Source organism: Salmo trutta, unplaced genomic scaffold (assembly GCF_901001165.1).
Source record: "Salmo trutta unplaced genomic scaffold, fSalTru1.1, whole genome shotgun sequence".
Taxonomy (NCBI): domain Eukaryota; kingdom Metazoa; phylum Chordata; class Actinopteri; order Salmoniformes; family Salmonidae; genus Salmo; species Salmo trutta.
Genome location: NW_021823507.1, coordinates 1 through 14,684, shown reverse-complemented (window position 1 = coordinate 14,684; position 14,684 = coordinate 1). Strand labels below are relative to the sequence as shown.

General features: G+C 42.4%; 1 protein-coding gene across 1 annotated transcript; it reads left to right on the top strand.

Moving 5' to 3' along the window:
- The first annotated feature begins 11,812 nt into the window (after positions 1–11,812).
- LOC115191187 (piggyBac transposable element-derived protein 4-like) lies at positions 11,813–14,486 on the top strand. Its single transcript, XM_029749121.1, has 3 exons — positions 11,813–12,002; positions 12,123–12,779; positions 13,432–14,486. Exons 1-3 carry the CDS (start codon positions 11,813–11,815, stop codon positions 14,442–14,444), a joined length of 1,860 nt encoding a protein of 619 aa, XP_029604981.1. The 3' UTR covers positions 14,445–14,486.
- The last annotated feature ends 198 nt before the right edge of the window (positions 14,487–14,684 follow it).

Sequence of the window (14,684 nt, the reverse complement as noted above, 5' to 3'; positions counted from 1 at the left end):
GACAGGCCTAAAAAAAACATTTTAGAACCAATTTCACAAAAAAAGCTCAGATTTTTTTTTCATTTTTTGACACAAAAACAGTGACCCCGGACATGCCGAACTAGCGACATTCTGGACAGGCCTAAAAAAACATTTTTAAACCATTTTCACAAAAAATTGCAGATTTCTATTTTTGTCACCAAAAACGATGACTCCGATCATGCCGAACTAGCGACATTTTGGACAGGCCTAAAAAAAACATTTTATAACCATTTTCACAAAATATTGCAGATTTTTTTTTTTCATTTTCGGAACACAAAAACAGTGACCCCGGTCATGCCGAACTAGCGACAATCTGGACAGGCCTAAAAAAACATTTTTAAACCATTTGCACAAAAAATTGCAGATTTCTATTTTTGTTAGCAAAAACGATGACTCCGATCATGCCGAAAAAGCGACATTCTAGACAGGCCTAAAAAAAACATTTTAAAACCATTTTCACAAAAAATTGCATATTTCTATTTTCTCCCTAAAAACGATGACTCCGATCATGCCGAACTAGCGACATTCTGGACAGGCCTAAAAAAACATTTTAGAACAATTTTCACAAAAAAGCTCAGATTTTTTTTTTCATTTTTGACACAAAAACAGTGACCCCGGTCATGCCGAACTATCGACATTCTGGACAGGCCTATAAAAACATTTTAAAACCATTTTCACAAAAAATTGCAGATATTTTTTTTTCATTTTTGTGACACAAAAACAGTGACCCCGGTCATGCCGAACTATCGACATTCTGGACAGGCCTATAAAAACATTTTAAAACCATTTTCACAAAAAATTGCAGATATTTTTTTTTCTTTTTTTGACACAAAAACAGTGACCCCGGTCATGCCGAACTATCGACATTCTGGACAGGCCTATAAAAACATTTTAAAACCATTTTCACAAAAAGTTGCAGATTTTTTTTTTTCATTTTCGTGACACAAAAACAGTGACCGCGGACATGCCGAACTAGCGACATTCTGGACAGGCCTAAAAAAAACATTTTAGAACCATTTTCACCAAAAAAACTCGTATGTTTTTTTTCATTTTTGTGACAAAAAACAGTGACCGCGGACATGCCGAACTAGCGACATTCTGGACAGGCCTAAAAAAAACATTTTAGAACCATTTTCACAAAAAAAACTCCGATTTTTTTTTTCTTTTTTTGACACAAAAACAGTGACCCCGGTCATGCCGAACTATCGACATTCTGGACAGGCCTATAAAAACATTTTAGAACCATTTTCACCAAAAAAACTCGGACATGCCGAACTAGCGACATTCTGGACAGGCCTAAAAAAAAAAATGTAAAACCATTTTCACAAAAAATTGCAGATTTCTATTTTGTCCCTAAAAACGATGACTCCGATCATGCCGAAAAAGCGACGTTCTGGACAGGCCTAAAAAAATGTTTTAAAACCATTTTCACAAAAAATTGCAGATTTTTTTTTCTTCATTTTCGTGACACAAAAACAGTGACCCCGGACATGCCGAACTAGCGACATTTTGGACAGGCCTAAAAAAAAACATTTTAGAACCATTTTCACAAAAAAAACTCGTGTTTTTTTTCTTTTTTTGACACAAAAACAGTGACCCCGGACATGCCGAACTAGCGACATTCTGGACAGGCCTAAAAAAAACATTTTAGAACCATTTTCACAAAAAAAACTCCGATTTTTTTTTTTTTTTTTTGACACAAAAACAGTGACCCCGGACATGCCGAACTATCGACATTCTGGACAGGCCTATAAAAACATTTTAAAACCATTTTCACGAAAAGTTGCAGATTTTTTTTTTTCATTTTCGTGACACAAAAACAGTGACCGCGGACATGCCGAACTAGCGACATTCTGGACAGGACTAAAAAAAACATTTTAGAACCATTTTCACAAAAAAAACTCGTATGTTTTTTTTCTTTTTTTGACACAAAAACAGTGACCCCGGTCATGCCGAACTATCGACATTCTGGACTGGCCTATAAAAACATTTTAGAACCATTTTCACCAAAAAAACTCGGACATGCCGAACTAGCGACATTCTTGACAGGCCTAAAAAAAACATTTTAGAACCATTTTCACAAAAAAAACTCGTGTTTTTTTTCTTTTTTTGACACAAAAACAGTGACCCCGGACATGCCGAACTAGCGACATTCTGGACAGTTCTAAAAAAAACATTTTAGAACCATTTTCACAAAAAAAACTCTGTTTTTTTTCATTTTTGTGACAAAAAACAGTGACCACGGACATGCCGAACTAGCGACATTCTGGACAGGCCTAAAAAAAAAATGTAAAACCATTTTCACAAAAAATTGCAGATTTCTATTTTGTCCCTAAAAACGATGACTCCGATCATGCCGAAAAAGCGACGTTCTGGACAGGCCTAAAAAAATGTTTTAAAACCATTTTCACAAAAAATTGCAGATTTTTTTTTCCTTCATTTTCGTGACACAAAAACAGTGACCCCGGACATGCCGAACTAGCGACATTTTGGACAGGCCTAAAAAAAAACATTTTAGAACCATTATCACAAAAAAAACTCGTGTTTTTTTTCTTTTTTTGACACAAAAACAGTGACCCCGGACATGCCGAACTATCAACATTCTGGACAGGCCTATAAAAACATTTTAAAACCATTTTCACGAAAAGTTGCAGATTTTTTTTTTTCATTTTCGTGACACAAAAACAGTGACCGCGGACATGCCGAACTAGCGACATTCTGGACTGGCCTAAAAAAACATTTTAGAACCATTTTCACCAAAAAAACTCGTGTTTTTTTTCTTTTTTTGACACAAAAACAGTGACCCCGGTCATGCCGAACTATCGACATTCTGGACAGGCCTATAAAAACATTTTAGAACCATTTTCACCAAAAAAACTCGGACATGCCGAACTAGCGACATTCTGGACAGGCCTAAAAAAAACATTTTAGAACCATTTTCACAAAAAAAAACTCAGATTTTTTTTTTCTTTTTTTGACACAAAAACAGTGACCCCGGTCATGCCGAACTATCGACATTCTGGACAGGCCTATAAAAACATTTTAGAACCATTTTCACCAAAAAAACTCGTATGTTTTTTTTCATTTTTGTGACAAAAAACAGTGACCACGGACATGCCGAACTAGCGACATTCTGGACAGGCCTAAAAAAAAAATGTAAAACCATTTTCACAAAAAATTGCAGATTTCTATTTTGTCACCAAAATCGATGACTCCGATCATGCCGAACTAGCGACATTCTGGACAGGCCTAAAAAAAAAATGTAAAACCATTTTCACAAATAATTGCAGATTTCTATTTTGTCCCTAAAAACGATGACTCCGATCATGCCGAAAAAGCGACGTTCTGGACAGGCCTAAAAATTTTTTTAAAACCATTTTCACAAAAAATTGCAGATTTTTTTTCCCTTCATTTTCGTGACACAAAAACAGTGACCCCGGTCATGCCGAACTAGCGACATTTTGGACAGGCCTAAAAAAAAACATTTTAGAACCAATTTCACAAAAAAAGCTCAGATTTTTTTTTCATTTTTTGACACAAAAACAGAGTTCGGCATGACCGGGGTCACTGTTTTTGTGTCAAAAAATGAAAAAAAAATCTGAGCTTTTTTTGTGAAATTGGTTCTAAAATGTTTTTTTTAGGCCTGTCCAGAATGTCGCTAGTTCGGCATGACCGGGGTCAATCGACATTCTGGACAGGCCTAAAAAAACATTTTAAAACCATTTTCACAAAAAATTGCAGATATTTTTTTTTCATTTTTGTGACACAAAAACAGTGACCCCGGACATGCCGAACTAGCGACATTCTGGACAGGCCTAAAAAAAAAAAATTTAAAACCATTTTCACAAAAAATTGCAGATTTCTATTTTTGTCACCAAAAACGATGACTCCGATCATGCCGAAAAAGCGACGTTGTGGACAGGCCTAAAAAAATGTTTTAAAACCATTTTCACAAAAAATTGCATTTTTTTTTTACATTTTCGTGACACAAAAACAGTGACCCCGGACATGCCGAACTAGCGACATTCTGGACAGGCCTAAAAAAAACATTTTAGAACCATTTTCACAAAAAAAACTTGTATGTTTTTTTTCTTTTTTTGACACAAAAACAGTGACCCCGGTCATGCCGAACTATCGACATTCTGGACAGGCCTATAAAAACATTTGAAAACCATTTTCACGAAAAGTTGCAGATTTTTTTTTTTCATTTTCGTGACACAAAAACAGTGACCCCGGACATGCCGAACTAGCGACATTTTGGACAGGCCTAAAAAAACCCATTTTAGAACCATTTTCACAAAAAAAACTCGTGTTTTTTTTCTTTTTTTGACACAAAAACAGTGACCCCGGACATGCCGAACTATCAACATTCTGGACAGGCCTATAAAAACATTTTAAAACCATTTTCACGAAAAGTTGCAGATTTTTTTTTTTCATTTTCGTGACACAAAAACAGTGACCGCGGACATGCCGAACTAGCGACATTCTGGACTGGCCTAAAAAAACATTTTAGAACCATTTTCACCAAAAAAACTCCGATTTTTTTTTCTTTTTTTGACACAAAAACAGTGACCCCGGTCATGCCGAACTATCGACATTCTGGACAGGCCTATAAAAACATTTTAGAACCATTTTCACCAAAAAAACTCGGACATGCCGAACTAGCGACATTCTGGACAGGCCTAAAAAAAACATTTTAGAACCATTTTCACAAAAAAAAACTCAGATTTTTTTTTTTCTTTTTTTGACACAAAAACAGTGACCCCGGTCATGCCGAACTATCGACATTCTGGACAGGCCTATAAAAACATTTTAGAACCATTTTCACCAAAAAAACTCGTATGTTTTTTTTCATTTTTGTGACAAAAAACAGTGACCACGGACATGCCGAACTAGCGACATTCTGGACAGGCCTAAAAAAAAAAATGTAAAACCATTTTCACAAAAAATTGCAGATTTCTATTTTGTCACCAAAATCGATGACTCCGATCATGCCGAACTAGCGACGTTCTGGACAGGCCTAAAAAAATTTTTAAAACCATTTTCACAAAAAATTGCAGATTTTTTTTCCCTTCATTTTCGTGACACAAAAACAGTGACCCCGGACATGCCGAACTAGCGACATTTTGGACAGGCCTAAAAAAAAACATTTTAGAACCAATTTCACAAAAAAAGCTCAGATTTTTTTTTCATTTTTTGACACAAAAACAGAGTTCGGCATGACCGGGGTCACTGTTTTTGTGTCAAAAAATGAAAAAAAAATCTGAGCTTTTTTTGTGAAATTGGTTCTAAAATGTTTTTTTTAGGCCTGTCCAGAATGTCGCTAGTTCGGCATGACCGGGGTCAATCGACATTCTGGACAGGCCTAAAAAAACATTTTAAAACCATTTTCACAAAAAATTGCAGATATTTTTTTTTCATTTTTGTGACACAAAAACAGTGACCCCGGACATGCCGAACTAGCGACATTCTGGACAGGCCTAAAAAAAAAAAATTTAAAACCATTTTCACAAAAAATTGCAGATTTCTATTTTTGTCACCAAAAACGATGACTCCGATCATGCCGAAAAAGCGACGTTGTGGACAGGCCTAAAAAAATGTTTTAAAACCATTTTCACAAAAAATTGCATTTTTTTTTTACATTTTCGTGACACAAAAACAGTGACCCCGGACATGCCGAACTAGCGACATTCTGGACAGGCCTAAAAAAAACATTTTAAAACCATTTTCACAAAAAAAACTTGTATGTTTTTTTTCTTTTTTTGACACAAAAACAGTGACCCCGGTCATGCCGAACTATCGACATTCTGGACAGGCCTATAAAAACATTTGAAAACCATTTTCACGAAAAGTTGCAGATTTTTTTTTTTCATTTTCGTGACACAAAAACAGTGACCGCGGACATGCCGAACTAGCGACATTCTGGACTGGCCTAAAAAAAACATTTTAGAACCATTTTCACCAAAAAAACTCGTATGTTTTTTTTCATTTTTGTGACAAAAAACATTGACCACGGACATGCCGAACTAGCGACATTCTGGACAGGCCTAAAAAAAACATTTTAGAACCATTTTCACAAAAAAAACTCCGATTTTTTTTTTTCTTTTTTTGACACAAAAACAGTGACCCCGGTCATGCCGAACTATCGACATTCTGGACAGGCCTATAAAAACATTTTAGAACCATTTTCACCAAAAAAAATCGGACATGCCGAACTAGCGAAAAAAAAAAAAAATTGCAGATTTCTATTTTGTCCCTAAAAACGATGACTCCGATCATGCCGAAAAAGCGACGTTCTGGACAGGCCTAAAAAAATGTTTTAAAACCATTTTCACAAAAAATTGCAGATTTTTTTTCCTTCATTTTCGTGACACAAAAACAGTGACCCCGGACATGCCGAACTAGCGACATTTTGGACAGGCCTAAAAAAAAACATTTTAGAACCATTTTCACGAAAAAACTCGTGTTTTTTTTCTTTTTTTGACACAAAAACAGTGACCCCGGACATGCCGAACTAGCGACATTCTGGACAGTCCTAAAAAAAACATTTTAGAACCATTTTCACAAAAAAAACTCCGATTTTTTTTTTTTTTTTTTTGACACAAAAACAGTGACCCCGGTCATGCCGAACTATCGACATTCTGGACAGGCCTATAAAAACATTTTAAAACCATTTTCACGAAAAGTTGCAGATTTTTTTTTTTCATTTTCGTGACACAAAAACAGTGACCGCGGACATGCCGAACTAGCGACATTCTGGACAGGCCTAAAAAAAACATTTTAGAACCATTTTCACCAAAAAAACTCGGACATGCCGAACTAGCGACATTCTTGACAGGCCTAAAAAAAACATTTTAGAACCATTTTCACAAAAAAAACTCAGATTTTTTTTTTCTTTTTTTGACACAAAAACAGTGACCCCGGTCATGCCAAACTATCGACATTCTGGACAGGCCTATAAAAACATTTTAAAACCATTTTCACCAAAAAAACTTGTATGTTTTTTTTCTTTTTTTGACACAAAAACAGTGACCCCGGTCATGCCGAACTATCGACATTCTGGACAGGCCTATAAAAACATTTTAAAACCATTTTCACAAAAAGTTGCAGATTTTTTTTTTTCATTTTCGTGACACAAAAACAGTGACCGCGGACATGCCGAACTAGCGACATTCTGGACAGGCCTAAAAAAAAACATTTTAGAACCATTTTCACAAAAAAAACTCCGATTTTTTTTTTTCTTTTTTTGACACAAAAACAGTGACCCCGGTCATGCCGAACTATCGACATTCTGGACTGGCCTAAATAAAACATTTTAGAACCATTTTCACCAAAAAAACTCCGATTTTTTTTTTCATCTTCATGACACAAAAACAGTGACCGCGGACATGCCGAACTAGCGACATTCTGGACAGGCCTAAAAAAAACATTTTAGAACCATTTTCACAAAAAAACCTCAGATTTTTTTTTCTTTTTTTGACACAAAAACAGTGACCCCGGTCATGCCGAACTATCGACATTCTGGACAGGCCTATAAAAACATTTTAAAACCATTTTCACCAAAAAAACTCCGATTTTTTTTTTTCATTTTCGTGACACAAAAACAGTGACCGCGGACATGCCGAACTAGCGACATTCTGGACAGGCCTAAAAAAAACATTTTAGAACCATTTTCACAAAAAAAACTTGTATGTTTTTTTTCTTTTTTTGACACAAAAACAGTGACCCCGGTCATGCCGAACTATCGACATTCTGGACAGGCCTATAAAAACATTTTAAAACCATTTTCACAAAAAGTTGCAGATTTTTTTTTTTCATTTTCGTGACACAAAAACAGTGACCGCGGACATGCCGAACTATCGACATTCTGGACAGGCCTATAAAAACATTTTAGAACCATTTTCACCAAAAAAACTCGGACATGCCGAACTAGCGACATTCTGGACAGGCCTAAAAAAAACATTTTAGAACCATTTTCACAAAAAAAACTCAGATTTTTTTTTTCTTTTTTTGACACAAAAACAGTGACCCCGGTCATGCCGAACTATCGACATTCTGGACTGGCCTAAAAAAAAACATTTTAGAACCATTTTCACCAAAAAAACTCGTATGTTTTTTTTCATTTTTGTGACAAAAAACAGTGACCACGGACATGCCGAACTAGCGACATTCTGGACAGGCCTAAAAAAAAAATGTAAAACCATTTTCACAAAAAATTGCTAATTTATATTTTTTCCCTAAAAACAGTGACCCCGGTCATGCCGAAGTATCGACATTCTGGACAGGCCTAAAAAAACATTTTAAAACCATTTTCAAAAAAAATTGCAGATTTTTTATTTTTTATTTTCGTGACAAAAAACAGTGACCACGGACATGCCGAACTAGCGACATTCTGGACAGGCCTAAAAAAAAAATGTAAAACCATTTTCACAAAAAATTGCAAATTTCTATTTTGTCCCTAAAAACAGTGACCCCGGTCATGCCGAACTATCGACATTCTGGACAGGCCTATAAAAACATTTTAAAACCATTTTCACAAAAAATTTCAAATTTCTATTTTGTCCCTAAAAACGATGACTCCGATCATGCCGAACTAGCGACATTTTGGACAGGCCTAAAAAAAACATTTTAGAACCAATTTCACAAAAAAAGCTCAGATTTTTTTTTCATTTTTTGACACAAAAACAGTGACCCCGGACATGCCGAACTAGCGACATTCTGGACAGGCCTAAAAAAACATTTTTAAACCATTTTCACAAAAAATTGCAGATTTCTATTTTTGTCACCAAAAACGATGACTCCGATCATGCCGAACTAGCGACATTTTGGACAGGCCTAAAAAAAACATTTTATAACCATTTTCACAAAATATTGCAGATTTTTTTTTTTCATTTTCGGAACACAAAAACAGTGACCCCGGTCATGCCGAACTAGCGACAATCTGGACAGGCCTAAAAAAACATTTTTAAACCATTTGCACAAAAAATTGCAGATTTCTATTTTTGTTAGCAAAAACAATGACTCCGATCATGCCGAAAAAGCGACATTCTAGACAGGCCTAAAAAAAACATTTTAAAACCATTTTCACAAAAAATTGCATATTTCTATTTTCTCCCTAAAAACGATGACTCCGATCATGCCGAACTAGCGACATTCTGGACAGGCCTAAAAAAACATTTTAGAACAATTTTCACAAAAAAGCTCAGATTTTTTTTTTCATTTTTTGACACAAAAACAGTGACCCCGGTCATGCCGAACTATCGACATTCTGGACAGGCCTATAAAAATATTTTAAAACCATTTTCACAAAAAATTGCAGATATTTTTTTTTCATTTTTGTGACACAAAAACAGTGACCCCGGTCATGCCGAACTATCGACATTCTGGACAGGCCTATAAAAACATTTTAAAACCATTTTCACAAAAAATTGCAGATATTTTTTTTTCTTTTTTTGACACAAAAACAGTGACCCCGGTCATGCCGAACTATCGACATTCTGGACAGGCCTATAAAAACATTTTAAAACCATTTTCACAAAAAGTTGCAGATTTTTTTTTTTCATTTTCGTGACACAAAAACAGTGACCGCGGACATGCCGAACTAGCGACATTCTGGACTGGCCTAAAAAAAACATTTTAGAACCATTTTCACCAAAAAAACTCGTATGTTTTTTTTCATTTTTGTGACAAAAAACAGTGACCACGGACATGCCGAACTAGCGACATTCTGGACAGGCCTAAAAAAAACATTTTAGAACCATTTTCACAAAAAAAACTCCGATTTTTTTTTTCTTTTTTTGACACAAAAACAGTGACCCCGGTCATGCCGAACTATCGACATTCTGGACAGGCCTATAAAAACATTTTAGAACCATTTTCACCAAAAAAACTCGGACATGCCGAACTAGCGACATTCTGGACAGGCCTAAAAAAAAAAATGTAAAACCATTTTCACAAAAAATTGCAGATTTCTATTTTGTCCCTAAAAACGATGACTCCGATCATGCCGAAAAAGCGACGTTCTGGACAGGCCTAAAAAAATGTTTTAAAACCATTTTCACAAAAAATTGCAGATTTTTTTTCCTTCATTTTCGTGACACAAAAACAGTGACCCCGGTCATGCCGAACTAGCGACATTTTGGACAGGCCTAAAAAAAAACATTTTAGAACCATTTTCACAAAAAAAACTCGTGTTTTTTTTCTTTTTTTGACACAAAAACAGTGACCCCGGACATGCCGAACTAGCGACATTCTGGACAGGCCTAAAAAAAACATTTTAGAACCATTTTCACAAAAAAAACTCCGATTTTTTTTTTTTTTTTTTGACACAAAAACAGTGACCCCGGACATGCCGAACTATCGACATTCTGGACAGGCCTATAAAAACATTTTAAAACCATTTTCACAAAAAGTTGCAGATTTTTTTTTTTCATTTTCGTGACACAAAAACAGTGACCGCGGACATGCCGAACTAGCGACATTCTGGACAGGCCTAAAAAAAACATTTTAGAACCATTTTCACAAAAAAACTCGTATGTTTTTTTTCTTTTTTTGACACAAAAACAGTGACCCCGGTCATGCCGAACTATCGACATTCTGGACTGGCCTATAAAAACATTTTAGAACCATTTTCACCAAAAAAACTCGGACATGCCGAACTAGCGACATTCTTGACAGGCCTAAAAAAAACATTTTAGAACCATTTTCACAAAAAAAACTCGTGTTTTTTTTCTTTTTTTGACACAAAAACAGTGACCCCGGACATGCCGAACTAGCGACATTCTGGACAGTTCTAAAAAAAACATTTTAGAACCATTTTCACAAAAAAAACTCTGTTTTTTTTCATTTTTGTGACAAAAAACAGTGACCACGGACATGCCGAACTAGCGACATTCTGGACAGGCCTAAAAAAAAAATGTAAAACCATTTTCACAAAAAATTGCAGATTTCTATTTTGTCCCTAAAAACGATGACTCCGATCATGCCGAAAAAGCGACGTTCTGGACAGGCCTAAAAAAATGTTATAACCCTCCCGTTGTCCCGGCCGGGTCGGAGCGACCCGCCGGCTCGGCCACGCGTTAGGAGCCGTTCCCCCGCGTCCGGGCCGGGTCAGAGAGACCCCCCCCCTCCCCCTGGCTGGGCCACGCGTCAGCCCTCCCGTTGTCCAGGCCGGGGTCAGAGAGACCCCGGGGGAAGCGTCAGCAACGCGTATGTTATATCCCCCCCCCTCTGCAGTTGTCCGGGCCGGGTCAGAGAGACCCCCGGGCCGGGCGCGCGTCAGCAACGCGTCGGCCACGCGTTAGGAGCCGTTCCACCCCGAGTCCGGGCCGGGTCAGAGAGACCCCGGGGGAAGCGTCAGCAACGCGTATGTCATATCCCCCCTCTGCAGTTGTCAGGGCCGGGTCAGAGAGACCCCCGGCTCGGGCGCGCGTCAGCAACGCGTATGTCGTAAACCCCTCTGCAGTTGTCAGGGCCGGGTCAGAGAGACCCCCCCGGCTCGGCCGCGCGTCAGCAATGCGTATGTCGTAACCCCCTCTGCAGTTGTCAGGGCCGGGTCAGAGCGACCCCCCGGCTCGGGCGCGCGTCAGCAATGCGTATGTCGTAACCCCCTCTGCAGTTGTCAGGGCCGGGTCAGAGCGACCCCCCGGCTCGGGCGCGCGTCAGCCTGCAGTCGGCCGGCCGTAGAGAGGCTACTAATATTGTCAGGAAGAAGAAGAAGAAGAAGAAGAAGAAGAAGAAGAAGAAGAAGAAGAGGAAGAAGAAAAAGAAGACGAGGACGACGATGAGGACGATGGCGAGGAATACGACCCCGCCGAACGCGAGGCCGCAGCCGGCGCCTCGCCGCGGTCCCGATTTCAGCGCGGCTCAGGTCCTGGAACAGATAGCCTCCAGCGTCGACCGAGAAGACGAAGAAGACTTTTGCGATTCCGAAGAGGAGGACGTTTCGGAAGACGAAGACGGCGAGGAATACGACCCCGAACGTGACGCGGACGACTCGGCCTTGCGGTCGCGCTCTTCTTCTTCTTCTTCTTCTTCGGAGGAGGAGGAGGAGGAAGAGCGAGAGGGAGAGCGAGAGGGAGAGCGAGAGCGAGAGGGAGAGCGAGAGGGAGAGCGAGACACGGCCGCCGCCCGAGAGCGAGACAGAGAGCCAGAGCCAGAGGACCCGGCGGCGGCGGACGTCCGAGGCCGAAGGGAGACGTTGCTGTCAAAAAACGGCAAAATCAAATGGTCCTCCGCGGCCTATCGCGGCCCGGACCTGCCCCGCGCCGTCCGCCACCCCGGCCCCGCGGTGACGCCCGGCCCTACGGCCTACGCGGCGTCGCGCGCGCTCGACATCGAGTCCACCTTCCGGCTGTTTGTCACGCCGGCGATAGAAAGGATCGTCGTGGACATGACCAATCTGCAGGGGGTGAGAAAATACGGCGACGGCTGGCGACCCATGGACTCGGTCGACCTGCGCGCCTACCTAGGGCTGCTAATCCTAGCGGGCGTCTACAGGTCCCGGGGCGAGGCCGCGGCCAGCCTGTGGGACGCGGAGAGCGGCAGGACCGTGTTCCGAGCCACCATGCCGCTCAAGGTCTTTCACAAGTACTCGAGGCTGCTGCGATTCGACGACCGCCGGACGAGACCCGCGAGACTCGCCGCCGACAGACTGGCGGCCATAAGAGAGGTCTGGGACCTGTGGCAGGAGCGGCTGCCGGCCCTCTACAACCCGGGGTCCGACTTGACGGTGGACGAACAACTGGTCCCGTTCAGAGGTACCGCGCGCGTGCGTGCGTGCGTGTGTGTGTGTGTGGGGGTGTGCGTCTGTGCGTATCTGCTGTGAGTATCTGTGCGTATCTGTACGTACGTGTCCTATAGAGAGGTAGCGTCGGCGTGTAACGTAAACGCCGCGCGCCCCCACCAATGATGAGCCAGCGGTAGTATAGAGGGGTAGCGGCATCAGGAGCAGTAGCGTCACCGGCAGCAGTAGCATCGGCAGCAGCGGTAGCGTCGGCAGCAGCAGCAGCACGACGCTGCTAATCTCCTTCCTCTCGACCCGGGGTCTGACTTGACGGTGGACCAACAACTGGTCCCGTTCAGAGGTACCGTCTGTGTATCTGTGTATCTGTGTATCTGTGTATCTGTGTATCTGTGTATCTGTGTAGTATAGAGAGGTAGCGTCAGCGGCAGCATCGGCGGCGTGTAACGTAGACGCCGCTCGCCCCCCCAATGATGAGCCAGCGGTAGTATAGAGGGGTAGCGTCAGCGTCATCATCATCATCATCATCATCAGCAGCAGCATCAGCATCAGCAGTAGCATCAGCAGCATGACGCCGCTCGATGAGCCAGCGGTAGTATAGAGAGTTAGCGTCAGCATCGGTGCCGCCGCCGCCGCCGCTAATCTCCTTCCTCTCCCTCTCCCGAAAGGGCGCTGTCCTTTCCGACAGTACATCCCCAGCAAGCCGGCCAAATACGGCATCAAGTCGTGGGTGGCCTGCGACGCCAAGTCCAGCTACGCTTGGAAGATGCAAGTCTACACCGGTAAGGCGGCCGGCGGAGCCCCCGAGAAGAACCAGGGCGCCCGCGTCGTCCTCGATCTCACGCAGGGGCTGCCCGCTGGTCACAACGTCACCTGCGACAACTTCTTCACCTCCTACGAACTCGGCCAGCGGCTCCTCGAGAGGAACCTCACCGTGGTCGGCACGGTGCGAAAGAACAAGCCCGAGCTCCCTCCCGCGCTGCTCCAGTCAAAGGGCAGACAGGTCTCGTCCTCCATGTTCGCCTTCACGCCCACCGCCACTCTGGTGTCCTACCTGGCAAAGAGAAATAAGAACGTGCTGCTCCTGAGCACGCTGCACACGGAGGCCGACGTCAGCGATCGCCGCGACCGGAAGCCGGCCCTCATCCTAGACTACAACCGCAACAAGGGCGGCGTGGACAACCTAGACAAGGTGGTCGGCACCTACAGCTGCAGACGGATGACTGCCCGCTGGCCCCTGGTCATCTTCCACAACATCCTCGACGTGTCCTCCTACAACGCCTTTGTCATATGGCGAGAGATCAAGCCCGACTGGATGCCTCGGAAGCGGAACAAGAGGAGGGTGTTCCTGGAGCAGCTGGGAAAGGCGCTGGTCAAGCCCTTGATACAAAGAAGGCAGCGTCTCCCCCGCACCGAAGCCGCGTCCGCGCTCGTCAAAGTCCTGCAGGGTGCCGACCGCGACGCCGCTCCTCCGCCGGCCCGGGAGCGCGCCGCCGGCCCGGACGCCGCCGCCCCGCTAGTGGCCAGCAAGAGGAAGAGGTGTCAGCTCTGCCCGCCCAAGAAGGACGCCAAGACACACACGGCGTGCTGCAGGTGTAAGAAATACATCTGCAAAGGCTGTTCGCACGCCTACTGTCACACTTGTGCCCTCTGGGCCTTTAGCCGAGACGGGACAGGGTGACCCGCCCGGGGACACGGGGAGTAGGCAGAATGGGAGGACAACGGGAGGGTTAAATAACAACAAACACACACAATCTCCACATCAAAGGGAAGGTATTGTAGGAAGGGGGGGCGTTTTTAGAATCCATACCCAAACTCACACGGGGCCCAAGGGCAGTACGGGGGGCCACCTGGCCGTTCGCGAACAGGGCCCTTGGTCGGAATGTGGCGCGTGTGAGAATAGATCCAGCTAGCAGTAGGT

What these genes read in the sequence shown, in the direction of transcription:
- LOC115191187 (XM_029749121.1), top strand. Translation starts at nt 11,813, where the DNA reads ATGGCGAGGAATACGACCCCGCCGAACGCGAGGCCGCAGCCGGCGCCT. An exon ending in CGAGGAATACGACCCCGAAC is followed by an intron (nt 12,003 to 12,122) that starts GTGACGCGGACG and finishes GAGAGGGAGAGC; the next exon opens with GAGAGGGAGAGCGAGACACG. An exon ending in ACAACTGGTCCCGTTCAGAG is followed by an intron (nt 12,780 to 13,431) that starts GTACCGCGCGCG and finishes CTCTCCCGAAAG; the next exon opens with GGCGCTGTCCTTTCCGACAG.